Here is a 13684-nt window from a genome sequence, read left to right on the forward strand (position 1 = left end):
GACCCCATAAATTATAAATCAGGCACAGCCGAGGCAATTTTGCCATTTCTGTCTCTCTGAATGTATAGATCTATATATAATTTATTTATTTGCGTATTTTTCAGAGTGTTGGTTTGGGTTCGGAGTACCTCCTAGTAGAGCTATCTACTTTGAAGACTTCTCACTTATCCATTGTTAACCATTTTTTGATAATTATTATAAACTAATTAAAAGCTTTCTTAAGTTTGTAAAACTAACTCTGTGCTGCTTTTCAATTGGTTCTTAGTTTGTTGGATATCTCTAAAAATTACGCATACATTTAGAAATAATATTTCTGTCAGAAATAATGTTTCCACATGGTTCCAAATGCTGCTCCATATCCAATTTATATAAAAACTGTTTACCATAAAATAACTAAGACTTTAGTTTGTTTTTATATTATTTTTATTCATAAAATAAATGTATACTCGTATATATTTGACAATAATAAATAGGTAGTTTATACAAAAACTTAAGCATAAAATACTAAGCACTAATCAGCTGTATATATATATGTATATATATAAAGATATTATATTCCTAGTAATCGTATAGATTTGCACAGCAAAAGGAATAAATAATAAATAGTCTAGTGTTGAACTTAGATTAAATGTAACTTGTAAATTTCCATAAATTACGATACGACAGACAGATAGACAGACAGACAGACAATCAGTTGTGTGTGGGTTGCTGCCTCTGCCTCAGCCGCAGCCGCAGCCGCAGCCTGCCACTGCTGATCCCGTAAGTACCGTTTTGGGATTGAGCCAGTTGCCAGCTCCCAAGTGGGAGTTCAGATTGGATTGGGCAGATGGGAGAATCGAGTTGGAGTTGGAATTGGAGGTGGAGTCGGAGTTGGGGTTGGAGGCACTGTGGCCCAAGCTATGCGCAGTCGTCTTTAGCTAAATGGGTTAGGCAGTTGCCAGCGGCAACCTCGGCTTCAGCAAGACAAGTGGGCATAGACGGCAGGAGTTGATGGAGTTCAATGCTACACTCAGAAAAATATGTGACAGAGTTTTCTTTTCTGTGTGCTAATGTATAAATTTGAAGAGCTTTCTCAAAATTTGCATGTCTTCTTTCTATAATTTAGAAAAATAAATAAGAAAAAAACTCTTGAAAAAGATGAAAAAATATTTTTGCAAGCGCTATTTAAAAATCTGCTTATATCTTCTTTCTATAATTTAAAAAAATTATTTAGAAAAACCTAAAAAATATTTCTTTTAGCTGAAGTCTTTCTACATTTCAGAAAAATTCAATTTAGTTTTGTGCAGTAAAATAATATCAATATTTAAATAGAAAATTTGCAGGAATTTGGAGATCTTTGTTGTCTCGCAATTCCCTAACTAGTCTACTTTCAAATGCTTGACGCCCTTAATTTTTCTGAGTGTAGAGTTGATGGGTTTACAAGGTGCACTGATATTGCTGCTGAAGCGCACGGGGCAGCGTCTTATGCGGCAGATGGGCAGCGGGGCAGCTGATTGTAGCCAAATGCGAATGCAACTTGCTGTTGCTGTTGTAGTTGCTGTTGTTGTTGCTGTTGCTGTTGCTGTTGTTGGGGAATCGATGTCGCTGCAGCAGAACGATGCAAATGCTGATGATTATCACAGATATGGAAACAGTTACCAGCACACTGCCCAGATTGGCGCTTATATAACGCAGCGGCGCGACATAAACTGTATGGTGAAGGGGGGAAAAGAATCAAGCCCGGGGGGCAAGCAGGAAGAAAGCAAAACACGATTGTCAATGGAGGCGGTCAATGTTGTAGTTGTAGTTGCAGTTGCTGTTGCTGTTGCAGTTGCAGTTGCAGTTGTTGTTGTTTGTTGCGCATAATCTGTATGCATCTACTTACACTCATCATCATTGGCATCATTTGTCGTCCAGGCGGCGCCACCCGGCCTCTGATCCACAACCAGTTTGGCATACTTGCTGCTCAGCTCCTGCTCTTCCGCCTCCACATCCAGCAGCGCCAAGTTGTTCAGCTCACTTAAGCTGGCCAGGGTCAAGGCGCGTCCCTGCTGTCGACTCTGAGCTGCTGGTGGCTGTAGCGCCTCCACAACTGGAGTTGACTGCTCCTTGGCCAACTTTGGTGGTTGCGTTTCCAGCACGAAAGCTGGCTCTTCAACGGACTCTTCCTGATCGGATTCCTTGAGCACCAGTTCGCTTTTGTCCACGAAGCGCATGTTACGCATCTCACGACCCAGTCGCTCCTCATCGTCCGGCTGGAAGGGATCGCTTGATGGCTCAACAGCGGCTGCCACGCCTGCTTTATTCCTGCCGGGCACGGTGAAGCTGGCGCGCACAGTTTGCATGCCCGACTGATAGCTGCAGACGACGACAAAGCTGCGGGTTGGCGGAGAGTGGGAAGAGAGCAGATGGTGGTAAATTGGAAGTGAGAATTATTCCAAATATTTTCTTATCAATCAAAGCACTTTGTGATTTAGTTAAGTGTTTGTTAAATCGTTAACGGAATCGTATTTTCCGGTAGAGTTTATAAATGGAATTAAAGCAATAAAGTTGCCATTTCCCCTTCCGGTTTGACAATCTAGTTTAAGCACTAAGCAGACAATATAGAGTAGAGTCTTTTTATTGGTTTAAGTCTCCAAAGTCATGTTTTCAGATCGCAAAAAGTTATCGCCAATAAAAAACTGCATGTCCAAAAAAAACTGTAAAACGACTCGCGAAATTTTTCATGTTTTTTGCTTTTTGGTTGACGGCAAAAGTGAAATCCAAACTGTTAACTCATTTCAAGCCTGAATGGATTTTCTGAACAGTTAAGGAACAAAGAAAAAGACGTCAAGAACTACTTTATTTATTTGTTGGCTATCAGCAAATCTTTTTCACTTTTTTTCGATCTGAAAACAGCTCCCAAAGACTTCAGTAAATGCTATGAATTGTTTCTGAATAACAACCAGTAAAGTTGCTCTTCCGGTTCCGGTTTCAAACCCTCATTTTCAATCTTCAATAATGACTTTTCCTTTCGATTTTCTTACCGTCTCGTGCTGTGCGTAAAAATGCCCAAATTCTCTTGGACCGTGATGAAAGTCTCCACTGTGTTCGTCTCCGGCTTGACCATGCTGCCGCATTGTTTGTGGTCGATTCTCATCGTGTACTTGTCGGCTGGATCGTTGGCATTGCCCTTGATGCCACAGTCGCCGCCATCGACAACAATGAGACCGCCAAAATAGGGACCCGTTTCCACCTCAATTTCGGAGGCATGCGCCAAGCATTGTGTGGCATGGGCAGAGACTGAATGTGGAGGAATGTGGCAGGTGAAGGAGTCAAGTTTGTTTTACTACCGACTACTTACAGCCCTTGGTGGGTATAACGATGCTCTGGCCAGGCAGATGAGCAGCAGCTGCAGCTGCACCTCCGCTCTCGCCTCCACCTTCGATCTCGTTCTCCTCCGCACGGAAGTCTGAGCGGGCGCTGCTGCTGCGCTGTCGATGCGACGGCATGGGACGTATGTGGAAGCTGTAACGGGTCGCCATTCGCAGATTATCTACGGCGGCAGCAAAGTGTTGCACTTGAGTGCTGCAAGAGATGTGAGAGCAGAAAGGTCAGCGAAACCGTAAAATAAACACTCAAAAAAAAATAATAGAAAATATTAAAGAGAAATTAAAAAAAAATGTTAAGATAGAAAATAAGATTTTTCTCAAATGTTGAATTCAGATTGACTGATTTTTTAAATATAACAAAGAAATTTTCTTTAAGTTCGAAATAAGAAAAATGTTTACAAAATTCTAATATGAATCTATAATTGAAAATTTCTAAATTTTTTTAAACATTTTAGGTATTCTAGGAACAAAGAAAAAGAAAGAAATAGAAAAAAATAAATGGTTTTTCCCTACATTATATAAAATATTTCATAAGTTCAAAATGCGTTTACTTTTATACTTTTAGATAAACGTTTAAAAGTTTCAAATTATTTTGAAGAGATGAAATAAAGAACTTAGTTTTGTTCTAGTCTAAAAAGGGAAAGCCTTTCAACATCTATGAAATAAAAGTAAAGTTTGAAAAAGTTGTTAATGAAAAGTTATTGCTGTTGAACTAGTCAATTTGAAATCCATTGTTGTTTGTTTTTTTTAGTGTAGAAAGTAGTAGTTGAGAAAAAGTGAAGTGTTTTTAATGCGGCACTTACTCCACATGATCATCGCCTGGTGTGGGCAGCAGATCGTTGGTGGCAACGGCAACGGCAGCCGTGGCATTCACCAGCTTGACGCGACAGCGTTGGGCTCCATAGTTCTGGATTTCACAGTAGAAGATCTGAAATGCTTTGGGTGGTTCCACATCGTCGCTCATATTTGTCACGCCATCCACAAGCGCATTTGTATTCGTATTCGAAATGTTATTCGTATTGGTATTCGAATTGGTATTCCTCTTGGTATCTGTGTCATGGGCCGACGTCACGAACTCAACTTCCCAGGTCAGATTCACCGATTTGTAATTTGGTTCACCAGCAACGCCGCGTATCTCTGTGTTTTGTTTTGTTTTTTTGGTTGTTTTTGTTTTGGAATGGGAATGGGAATATAAAGAAATACAATATATATACAACATACAATGGATATATACATATATATATATATTAATGGGGTTAGTCAACTGCTGCTGCTGGATGCGACAAAACAGATGCAACTGCAACTGCTGGCCCAACTTTAAAGTCGCTTCTTGCATGCAAATCAGCTAAAAGCCAATAACTTGTTTCCAAAAAAAAAAAAAAAAACAAATCTAAAAAGAAACTTTAAAGTCGTCTGTTTTCTATTTTTTGTTCTTTTTCTGGCTGCCAATGGGCATTGCACCACTAAGTGGTGTAGTTGCTCGTACCCAGCTGGAAAGAAGATCGTGTTTGTTGCACCACACACAGGTGATGGCGGATTTGGCTGGAAGTGTGCCGGGAATTAGCATGCTCAGCTAACTGATTGCCGCCGCTTGCTACTGGAGTGCTCTGAGTTATTGGCTGCCACAAAATGTGGCTTAAGCGCTGCTCAACGAGGAAGTAGCAACAGGTAATTACAAAAGTGTAACTAATTTTGTGTGCAGACAGTTGCAGTTCACTGAACAACTACTAACTACTAAACTGTATATTTTTGAACTTTCGTTTATCTCTCGGAGAATGAACATGATTAATAAATGTAGCCATTAAATATATAAAAAGAAACAGTTTAAGCCTTTCATTAAAGAAGCTATTTCCTATTTATGATAGACTATTATATGGCTTATGTTTATCGAGTTTGTTAAATTTTGTTATACAATTTTGTGCAAGTAATTCTTGTTGTATTCAACTAGAAACAAATACATGATAAATCCCTTCATTTAAGACTCATTAATGAAAAATCTTAATCAATCGTAACTACAATAAAAATGTGCTAAGTTCTTGACAAGAAACTTTGTTGTTTCCCAAGCCAACATCTAGATCGGACTAGTGTATTATATAGCTACAATATAGCAACAATCCTTCGAAAGATGAGCTCTTTTAAGAAAAACATTTTAGTTATTTGTTATTTGTGTTATTATGCTCATCAAATTTGAACAAAGAAATGATTAAATTATTACGTTGGATCTACTAAATTGCGCCCATAGCAAAAATTAATCGCTATTTTTAAATTTACAGTGAAAGTTAGTTGTGGGCAAGTGCATGTAATCCTGTAAGGCCTGTGTAAGATACTCAATCTTTCTTGTTATTTTTCGTGAAGTACAGAAACTACTATGCTCAAATTTGGCATCAATCGACAGAATGACACATGAGGCATTTGAGGCATAGGCATTTGAGGCATTTTAAGTGCGTTTTCCCACTTGATTTCCACTCTTGCATAATGCGCAATTAGAAATGCAATTTCAGCTGAAATGTTGTTTGGTTATTTGGCTGTTGTTGTTCTTGTTGTTGTCGTTGTTGCTGTTGTTTGTTTGTTGTTTGTTTGCTGGCTGCTTTGCTAGCTGCATTTTCCCATGTTGAAATCATTGACACCAATTTTGAATTCGCGTGGCCGCCTCCGTGCCTGCATTCGGCATTCGGCATTTAGGCGAATTTCACACAAAGAGAGAAAAATAAATAAGTAAGTAAAAAAAAGCTAAATAAATGAAGAACATGGAAAAGTGAAAATTCAAGTTGGCACCATTCTGAGAGATCTGAGAGATCTGCCAATAGAACAGGCAACATTAAGTTCGACCAGACGACGTCTTCTTCATCGACAACTGCGACTGATTAGAAACTGTCCGCATGTTTGAGATGAATGACAAACTGGCCAACTTGCAACAGTTGCACGCGTTGCAGCATCAGCAAATAAATCGCTTGATTAATGATTTTTTTCTTTTCACTCAGTTGCCTGCTTTTACCAGCCAGCGATTTTCACTGCGGCTTTTACTGCTGCTGCTACTGTTGTCAGCTGTCAGTTGCTTGCAACATGACGCTGCACTTAGCGTTGCAAAGCGTGTGACATGTTATGTAATGCACGTTTTTTACTTATTGTTCTCTGCTTTTTTTCTCTCGCCAAGGGAAAAGAATCTGTCCGCAAATTAATTTCTTTTATTACGCTGGAGAATTTGAGCTTGGAATATATTGGTTGACATTTTTGGACAGTATTGGGATAAACGCTGAGTCCCACTTATTAAAGTCTTTATATATATTTAACTTATAGGCAGATATGTTGAAGTCAAGCTTCACTGACTGATCAGAAGCCTCTCCTATCTAGAAATGGTCAGAAAGAGTTAACTTTTTATAATCTTAAGTCTTTATTCTTTATTACTATTATTATATGAAAGAATACTATTTTTAAAATTGGAAAACATATTATGAAAATCATAGAAAAATTAGTTATATTAATTTGAAATAAAAATAATGAATAATTCTTCTTTCATGTTAAATTTTTAATTAAATAAAAACATACAAATTTGTGATATATTTTTCATATATATAAAAATTTGTTATTTCAAGTGAATATGAAAAAATATATGCATATTTTTATTAACTTTGAAAAGCTGAGATTAAATTTGGTTGGCAGAAAAATATTGGTTTTTGGTTGATTATAAAAGTGTAGTGTTGTGGTATGCAATAAAAATCAAGCTTATAGTCGTATCAAGCCCATGCACCATGCCCACAACCGCCCCAGTTATAGTCAGCGTCTTAAGATGATTGTATTACAATCAAAACGCTGTTTTCCCGCCTGTTTGTCAGCTGTGATTAGTGTATTACGTCGTCGGTTACGTATGCCATTGATTATTTTCGGTTAAAAGACAGCAAATTGTACGAGTCAGTGGTATTGATGGCCGACTTAGTTGACCTAAGCACTGGCATTTTAGCCTGGCCTAATGACACTTTTGCTCTCAGCCAAACCCATCATTAAAAAAAAGAAAAGAAAAAAGACTAACAAAAAAATGAGAAAAAAATGCTGCCGCAATTTCCGCCACTGTTTTGCGGTTCTGGGGCAGCGGACACTCTTTGCCGCTGCCACTGCCACCGCCACAGGAAATGTCGGCATAAGTGCAATGCATGTGTTTGATTGGCATAAACTAGCTAAAATTAGCGAATGCCGCAAGTTTGTTGCCTAAGTCTTTTGATTTATTCCCTCTTTTTTTTGCTTTTGAACGCGCGCGGCGTGAAACAATTTCGCTGCCAAGGGCAACCCTTTATATTGCTGCCTGTTGCAAACGAGGTCTGCTTTGGGGCAGACAGCCACAGACATACAACATACAAACATACAACAAAATAAAAAATGCACACGTTGCAAGATCAGAAATCGTGACCAAATGCAATTAGGCAGCCAGCATAAGGAACACAAAATGCTAGAGACAAGTTTTGCTGCAGCAACTTTGAAGAAGGGTATTTTAATTTGAACACCTAAAGTGAGGAGGTACATGCATATACTTATATATGCCTGATTATCAAGAATTAAGGCGATATAAGTGTTAAGTTGATAAAGGCATTATGCATTTAATTAGCTGAATTTTAAAGTTGTTTTAATGAAAGTTGAAAAATATCTGACTTCAAAATTGACTATATGAATTTGATGTATGAAGAATCGATAGATTTTGCTTGCTGCAAGGGTATGCGTGTCTAGTGGCATTGTTCTTGCTTACTTCTCCTCTTCTTCTTCTTTGTCTTTATAGGACTTACCATATTTGTTGACTGCTACATTGTTGCTGCTGCTGCTGTTGTCGCCGCCGCCGCCACCGTCTGCAGATGTTTTCAATTTAGCTGTGGACTCTGTCAGTGTTGCATTGTTGTTGCTGTTGTTGGTGTGGCTGGCTGTTATTCGGGCGCGTCGTGCTGCTGTTGCAGCATTTGGCATTGCTGGCAGCAGCAACATCAGCAGCAGCAACAGCAACATGTGGCAGCAGCAACAGCAGCAGCTATTTTTGCTACTGCTGCTGACTCCCATTGATTTGTTTGACATTATTTGTGCTTGATTTATGAAATTTCGTGTGCCTCTTGCTGTCGTGGTTTGCTGTTGTTTTTGTTGTTGTTGCATCAAATGTGTGTCAATTGGGCGGCACAAATTGCTTCTTGTCGTTTGGCTTTATTTAAGGGTTATTTTTTTCGTTTTGTACTTTATTACTTTGTTGGGCTTGATTTTTCAAAAAATTGGTTTCTTATGTATATATTTATATTTATTTAAAATATCACTTTTTAGTCACTCTACACAAAATATATATTTTTTTTTTGATGTTACGCGTTTTGTTTTTGGATTTGGACAATGAAAAACGGCAAAATAAGCAAGCGCTATGCTTTCGAAACGACAACCGCACGCGTTTGCTGGCGTCGCACAACTGACAGCTGCAGCGTCCAAGAACTGTGCACGCCAAAAACAGCTGTTTGCAAGGCAGAGGAGAGCAATGCCAAGGCCGCGACAGCAAGCTGAGAGAGCTTTTCAGCGTGAGAGTGCAAAAGCTCGCTTTCGCTCTCTCGCTCTCTCTCTCTCTCTCTCTTTCTCTCTTTTGCATTTGTCATATGTTTAGCATATGCTTTCGGTTTTTGGCTGCTCTCGTTGTTGTTGTTGTTATTGTAATAAGTTTAGCCGCAGACCCAATACCAGACGTGTTAACCAGGAACTGGGGCCGCTTATCAGCAGCCGCTTATCTTTTGGAAAACTCAATGTGTGTGTGTTTGTGTGTGTGTGTGTGTTTTATATATTTTACAAGCTCTAAATTAAAAATCCATATTAGAAAAAAAAAACAAATAAAACGAAAAACAAACCTTTTTACATAATTAAGGCAAAGTCAAATAACTCTTCGCAAAGCAGCTGAAAAACCCAAAAAGACGCTTTCCCTTTTTCATTTTTATTTTTTTTGTTTTGGGTTTTTGGTTTTTGGTCGAAGCCTATTGTTTAGTTTCCCAGCGCTTTTGTTGTTGGCAGCGCTGCTTTGATTAATGCTTAATCAGCAATATTATTGTTATTAGTTTTCTATAGTGACCAAAATTTAGCTGCTGATTTTTTAGCTTCTTTTCAGAGCATTATTCATGAGCATTATTCATGAGCATTATTTCCACACACACAAAACATGAAACTCCCCCAAAACGAATTCAATTAAAATGAAGATGAAAAAAACATATATGCGAACATCAACAATTTCACTTTGCCAACCAACTGACAGTAAAAAGCGCACGCTTTTTGTCACTTTACCGTATTTGATTGTTGTTGCTATAAATTAATAATAACTGTAAACATTTTAATGCTAGTTGCGTAATAACATTTTTTTCGACTTTGTACGGCTTTAATGCTATTTAGTTGGACTGTCAAAAACATGTGTATCGAGAGTGATTAAAGAAATTTTAATTGACATCACATAAGATGTATTTAAAGGTAATTTGACGATTTAGCGTGTAATAAATTAATAATCAATAAATAAGACGCTAATTCGTACATAAAGTGAACGAATATATTAATTAAAAATATTCGATTCAACGCAAATAAAATGTAAGAAAATAGGCATTTCATGGAAAGTGAAAGGGATACCTATAAATTAAAGAAAATCAGACAATAATTAAATATGCTTGATTACAAAATAAATCTTTGGCAAACTTGTAAAATTCACATCTCCAATCGGTCATGTGTGGAAAACTATTTTATTATGATCTTCACCTACAAGATATATTTAAAATGGCTCTATTAAAGTCTAAACCTTTCATTTTAATAATCTATCGGGTTTTTTTTTAATTTATAGTGAAAGTTCGTTGTCGACAAGTTGATTTATTTCTGTATTTTTGCTTTTCTATTCTTTCATTTTTCCATACTTATTCCCAATCATTTAATTCAAACTCGAATGCTTATAATGCGTTTATTTTTATCCTTATCTCGATCTAGACCTTTCTAATTTTTTTGTTTGATTTCCCGCCAACATTTTGCTTTTTGTATCACATAATTTCCGTGTTGTTCTGCCCTATTTCCCAAGTCCGAACCTGTTAATTTACAAACACGCGATGTAATTTCCTATTTAATAATGAATTATGTCAACTATTTATATGATAATGAGACAGCTGTATACTTAAAATACACACTCTAAGTGTGTGTGTGTGTGTGTGTGTGTAAGCCCAATATTTCCTTATTTTTTTTGTGATATGTCAAGGCCATGGCTAAGTTGGCCATCATTATATAATGAGCCACCTGCGCTGTCTCATGTATGACGTTAGCAGGTCCTCAGAGCCATATTAAAGGACACTGACCGAGCTGGAAAAAGCAATTTGAGTTCACAAACATTTCTAGTGCTCTTTGAACACATTCGACTAATTTTGCTAATTAAAAATTGAACGAGAGACTCTTGACTAAAAATAACACTCCAGCGGGGCATGCAACATGGATCACCTGTTGGCCAGAACGAAACTCTTTGGCAAGTTTCCCATGAGGCTCAAAGGGATTGCCGCACACCAAAGACACAGACACACACAGTGGAGCACAAAGGCAAAGCAGAATGGCAAACAATGCGCAAATTGAAATGTGTTTGCCAAATCACTTGCCACGCCCACAAGCACCCAAACACAAACCCAAGCCCAATCCTAATGCAGCCCTGTTCTCGTCGCCCCTCTTCTTTGACCTTACTCGAAATGGCTTGAAAGACAATGAAAAACGCCAAAACCCAAAGCGAGTTTTTACAATGTGCCTGAAAGTAGGCAACGTTTTTTGTTGTTGCTGCCAAGCAGGTTACACTGGGAAAAAACAGTTTCAAATATGTGCTACTTTTAAGCTTTTATTCGTTGATGATCGAGCAAGATTGCACTCTGAAATTATACGTTATCATTTGTGGTTGAAAATAAAAAATCATAAGTCTTATTCAGTAATAGAAAAATACTTGAAAAGAACTGCTACTTTAAGTCCATTTAGTAATATAAAGGAAACGAATGCCGAAAACAAATCCTATCCTTTGTATTATTCGTGAGTTTCAAATTTTAGAACTGGAACTGACACTTTTCCAATTGAAATTCCTAACCCACAGAAGCAACTTAACATTTTTTAAAAACCGATTAATTTAACAGCAATTTTTAGTTTACATAATAATCCTCATATCGAAAACAGTTAGGAATCCATTCGTAACTCTAATTAGAACAGGTACCAAAATATAATTTAATTTGACAAGCTGTTTATAAGTTTTCTTTGTTTTCTCAGTGTACATTATGCATGCGAGTGAGTGTGTGTGTGTGTTGGTGTGCGGTTGTGTGCGGTTGTGTGCTGGTGTGTGTTGCTGGGTTGCGCATGTGTGGCGTATAATTGAGTGGTCGTCGCCAAGTATCCTGATTTGCATAGCAGTCGCATGTCATTAGCAGGCAGAAACCCAGCTGGACGAAAATTGACATGGCTTCCACGTGTCCAACAAAATGTCGCGTATACGCAGTGTTGGCCACGACTTCCTACTGCCGCGACCTACTGTCACCTTCTCCACTCCCCCACTCACCCCACACATCCCCCATACCTACACACACACACACACACACACACGCCTCCAGATACTAGGCAACTGCTGTCGATTGTTTGACTTTGTGCTCCCCAGCCAGGATTACATGTCTCGAGCACATCAAACAAGCTTACTTACCAATGACCTCGTTAATGACGCACACTCGCTCACTCACCCATACACTCACACACACACTCACACACACACTCACACACACACTCACACACACACTCACACACACACATACACTCGCAAACGACTTCGAGTATACGCATGGAGGGGTGTGTGTGTGTGTATTTGTGTGTGTGTGCATTTTGTTTGAGTTTGCTTTGTAATTTGCGCTTATCAGATTTATTTTTATTTTTGATTTTTTAGCTGGTACCCAAAACACAATGCAAACAAATCCTGCTCAAATTTTGATGAATGGTGACTGTTCAAATACCCTGTAATATATCTAATAGTCTATTTAAGTTTTGTATATTTTATATATAGTAAATATTTGTAGTAAGTTATATCCCTATTATGTTCGGGAAAACCTTGACTATTCCTGCTCTCAGACTTATCATTTCTCTACATCTATTGAAGATGTAGGCTTCTAGCTGAGTCTACTTAATCTAATCTATCAGAATTTGTTCTCAAAGTAAAGTCTTCATAAGGCATCTGCCACAATTTGTAGGTTGTGTAAATGTCCCTTCAGCTAGCCTGTTATTATCTGACTACAGTTATTACTCATATCCAGATAATCATCAGCAAATTTCCAGTTATGGCTGCCCAGCAGTTTTTCGGCCACAAAAAGGCTCAGGAAGAACGTCAGAGAATTTATTTGCCAGAATGCCTGTTTGGCCTGGCACCAAATAGATAGTTACTCTGTTTATCTTCCCTTGTTTATTTAGGATCTTCACACATGACTATAACATCATTAAAAGAAGCCTGTAGGCTGGTAAATAAGGATGGAAGTTTTGTCATGTTCTAAATACTATTTTGGCAATATATTAAAACTACCAAATCAATAAACCCTGTTTTTCTGCATTAAACATAGTTCTACTCAAGGAATATCATAAACTAAAAAATGGGACAAAGATCCAGTTAGATTATACGTTAGCCAACAGTAAAGTCTATATTTTTAAAGTTTTGCTAAGGAATATAGAAAATCTTGCTAAATATGATGATTTTAAAAATATATATTTTTTTTTATTTATTGTTTTTAATTATATTTTTATATATGCTGAAAGTTAGCTACCAGTAGAAGAAGTCGATAGGGATGAAAAGACCCTTGTCTAGTTATTCAAGCTAGATTTAATTTTAGACTTGTCGAAACGAATACGATAAATGCTCATTATGAAACATACACCTTATAGAGTATGCCCAATCAATAATCAGTAAAATACACTCAAAACTCAATCATATTCGGTTAGTCTTTCGAACTGACAGTTAAGCAAAGCAATAAACAAAAAAGGAGATGGAAAACAATCAAATGCTTGCCTGAAGCTCAAATAACATGAACCGCAGCAGAAATGCTGACGTCGTCATATATCCGACACTCCACGTCCTGGTCCCCCTGGTTGTCCTGGTTGCGCTGAACAATGTCCTGTCACAGTGGCAGTGGCAGTGGCGCAATTAAAGTAATTACCACGCGAGTGGCGCTATAAAAAGCGCTAATACTCTTTAATAAACGACTCGCGTCGATAATTATCATTGACATCATTTTGTGCACTGGCAAAAGGACACACAAAGGGGTTGGGCAAAAGGGGGGCGTGGCATACTTACTGGCCCACATCCTGTCCATTAATGA

General features: G+C 37.9%; 1 protein-coding gene across 1 annotated transcript; it reads right to left on the reverse strand.

The window, feature by feature from the left end:
* Positions 1-1358: 1358 nt before the first annotated feature.
* On the reverse strand, positions 1359-8297 carry LOC6562909. The gene is made up of 6 exons (XM_001989269.3): positions 8123-8297; positions 4154-4487; positions 3323-3546; positions 3006-3261; positions 1865-2355; positions 1359-1688 (listed from the first exon to the last, which is right to left on the reverse strand). The coding sequence occupies exons 1-6, from the start codon at positions 8295-8297 to the stop codon at positions 1417-1419; spliced, it is 1752 nt and encodes a 583-aa protein (XP_001989305.3). The 3' UTR covers positions 1359-1416.
* Positions 8298-13684: the final 5387 nt, after the last annotated feature.

This window comes from Drosophila grimshawi, unplaced genomic scaffold (genome assembly GCF_018153295.1).
Source record: "Drosophila grimshawi isolate 15287-2541.00 unplaced genomic scaffold, ASM1815329v1 contig_1377, whole genome shotgun sequence".
Classification (NCBI taxonomy): Eukaryota; Metazoa; Arthropoda; class Insecta; order Diptera; family Drosophilidae; genus Drosophila; species Drosophila grimshawi.

What these genes read in the sequence shown, in the direction of transcription:
- LOC6562909 (XM_001989269.3), bottom strand. Translation starts at nt 8,297, where the DNA reads ATGCCAAATGCTGCAACAGCAGCACGACGCGCCCGAATAACAGCCAGC. An exon ending in TGTAGCAGTCAACAAATATG is followed by an intron (nt 4,488 to 8,122) that starts GTAAGTCCTATA and finishes AACAAAACACAG; the next exon opens with AGATACGCGGCGTTGCTGGT. An exon ending in CCAGGCGATGATCATGTGGA is followed by an intron (nt 3,547 to 4,153) that starts GTAAGTGCCGCA and finishes CATCTCTTGCAG; the next exon opens with CACTCAAGTGCAACACTTTG.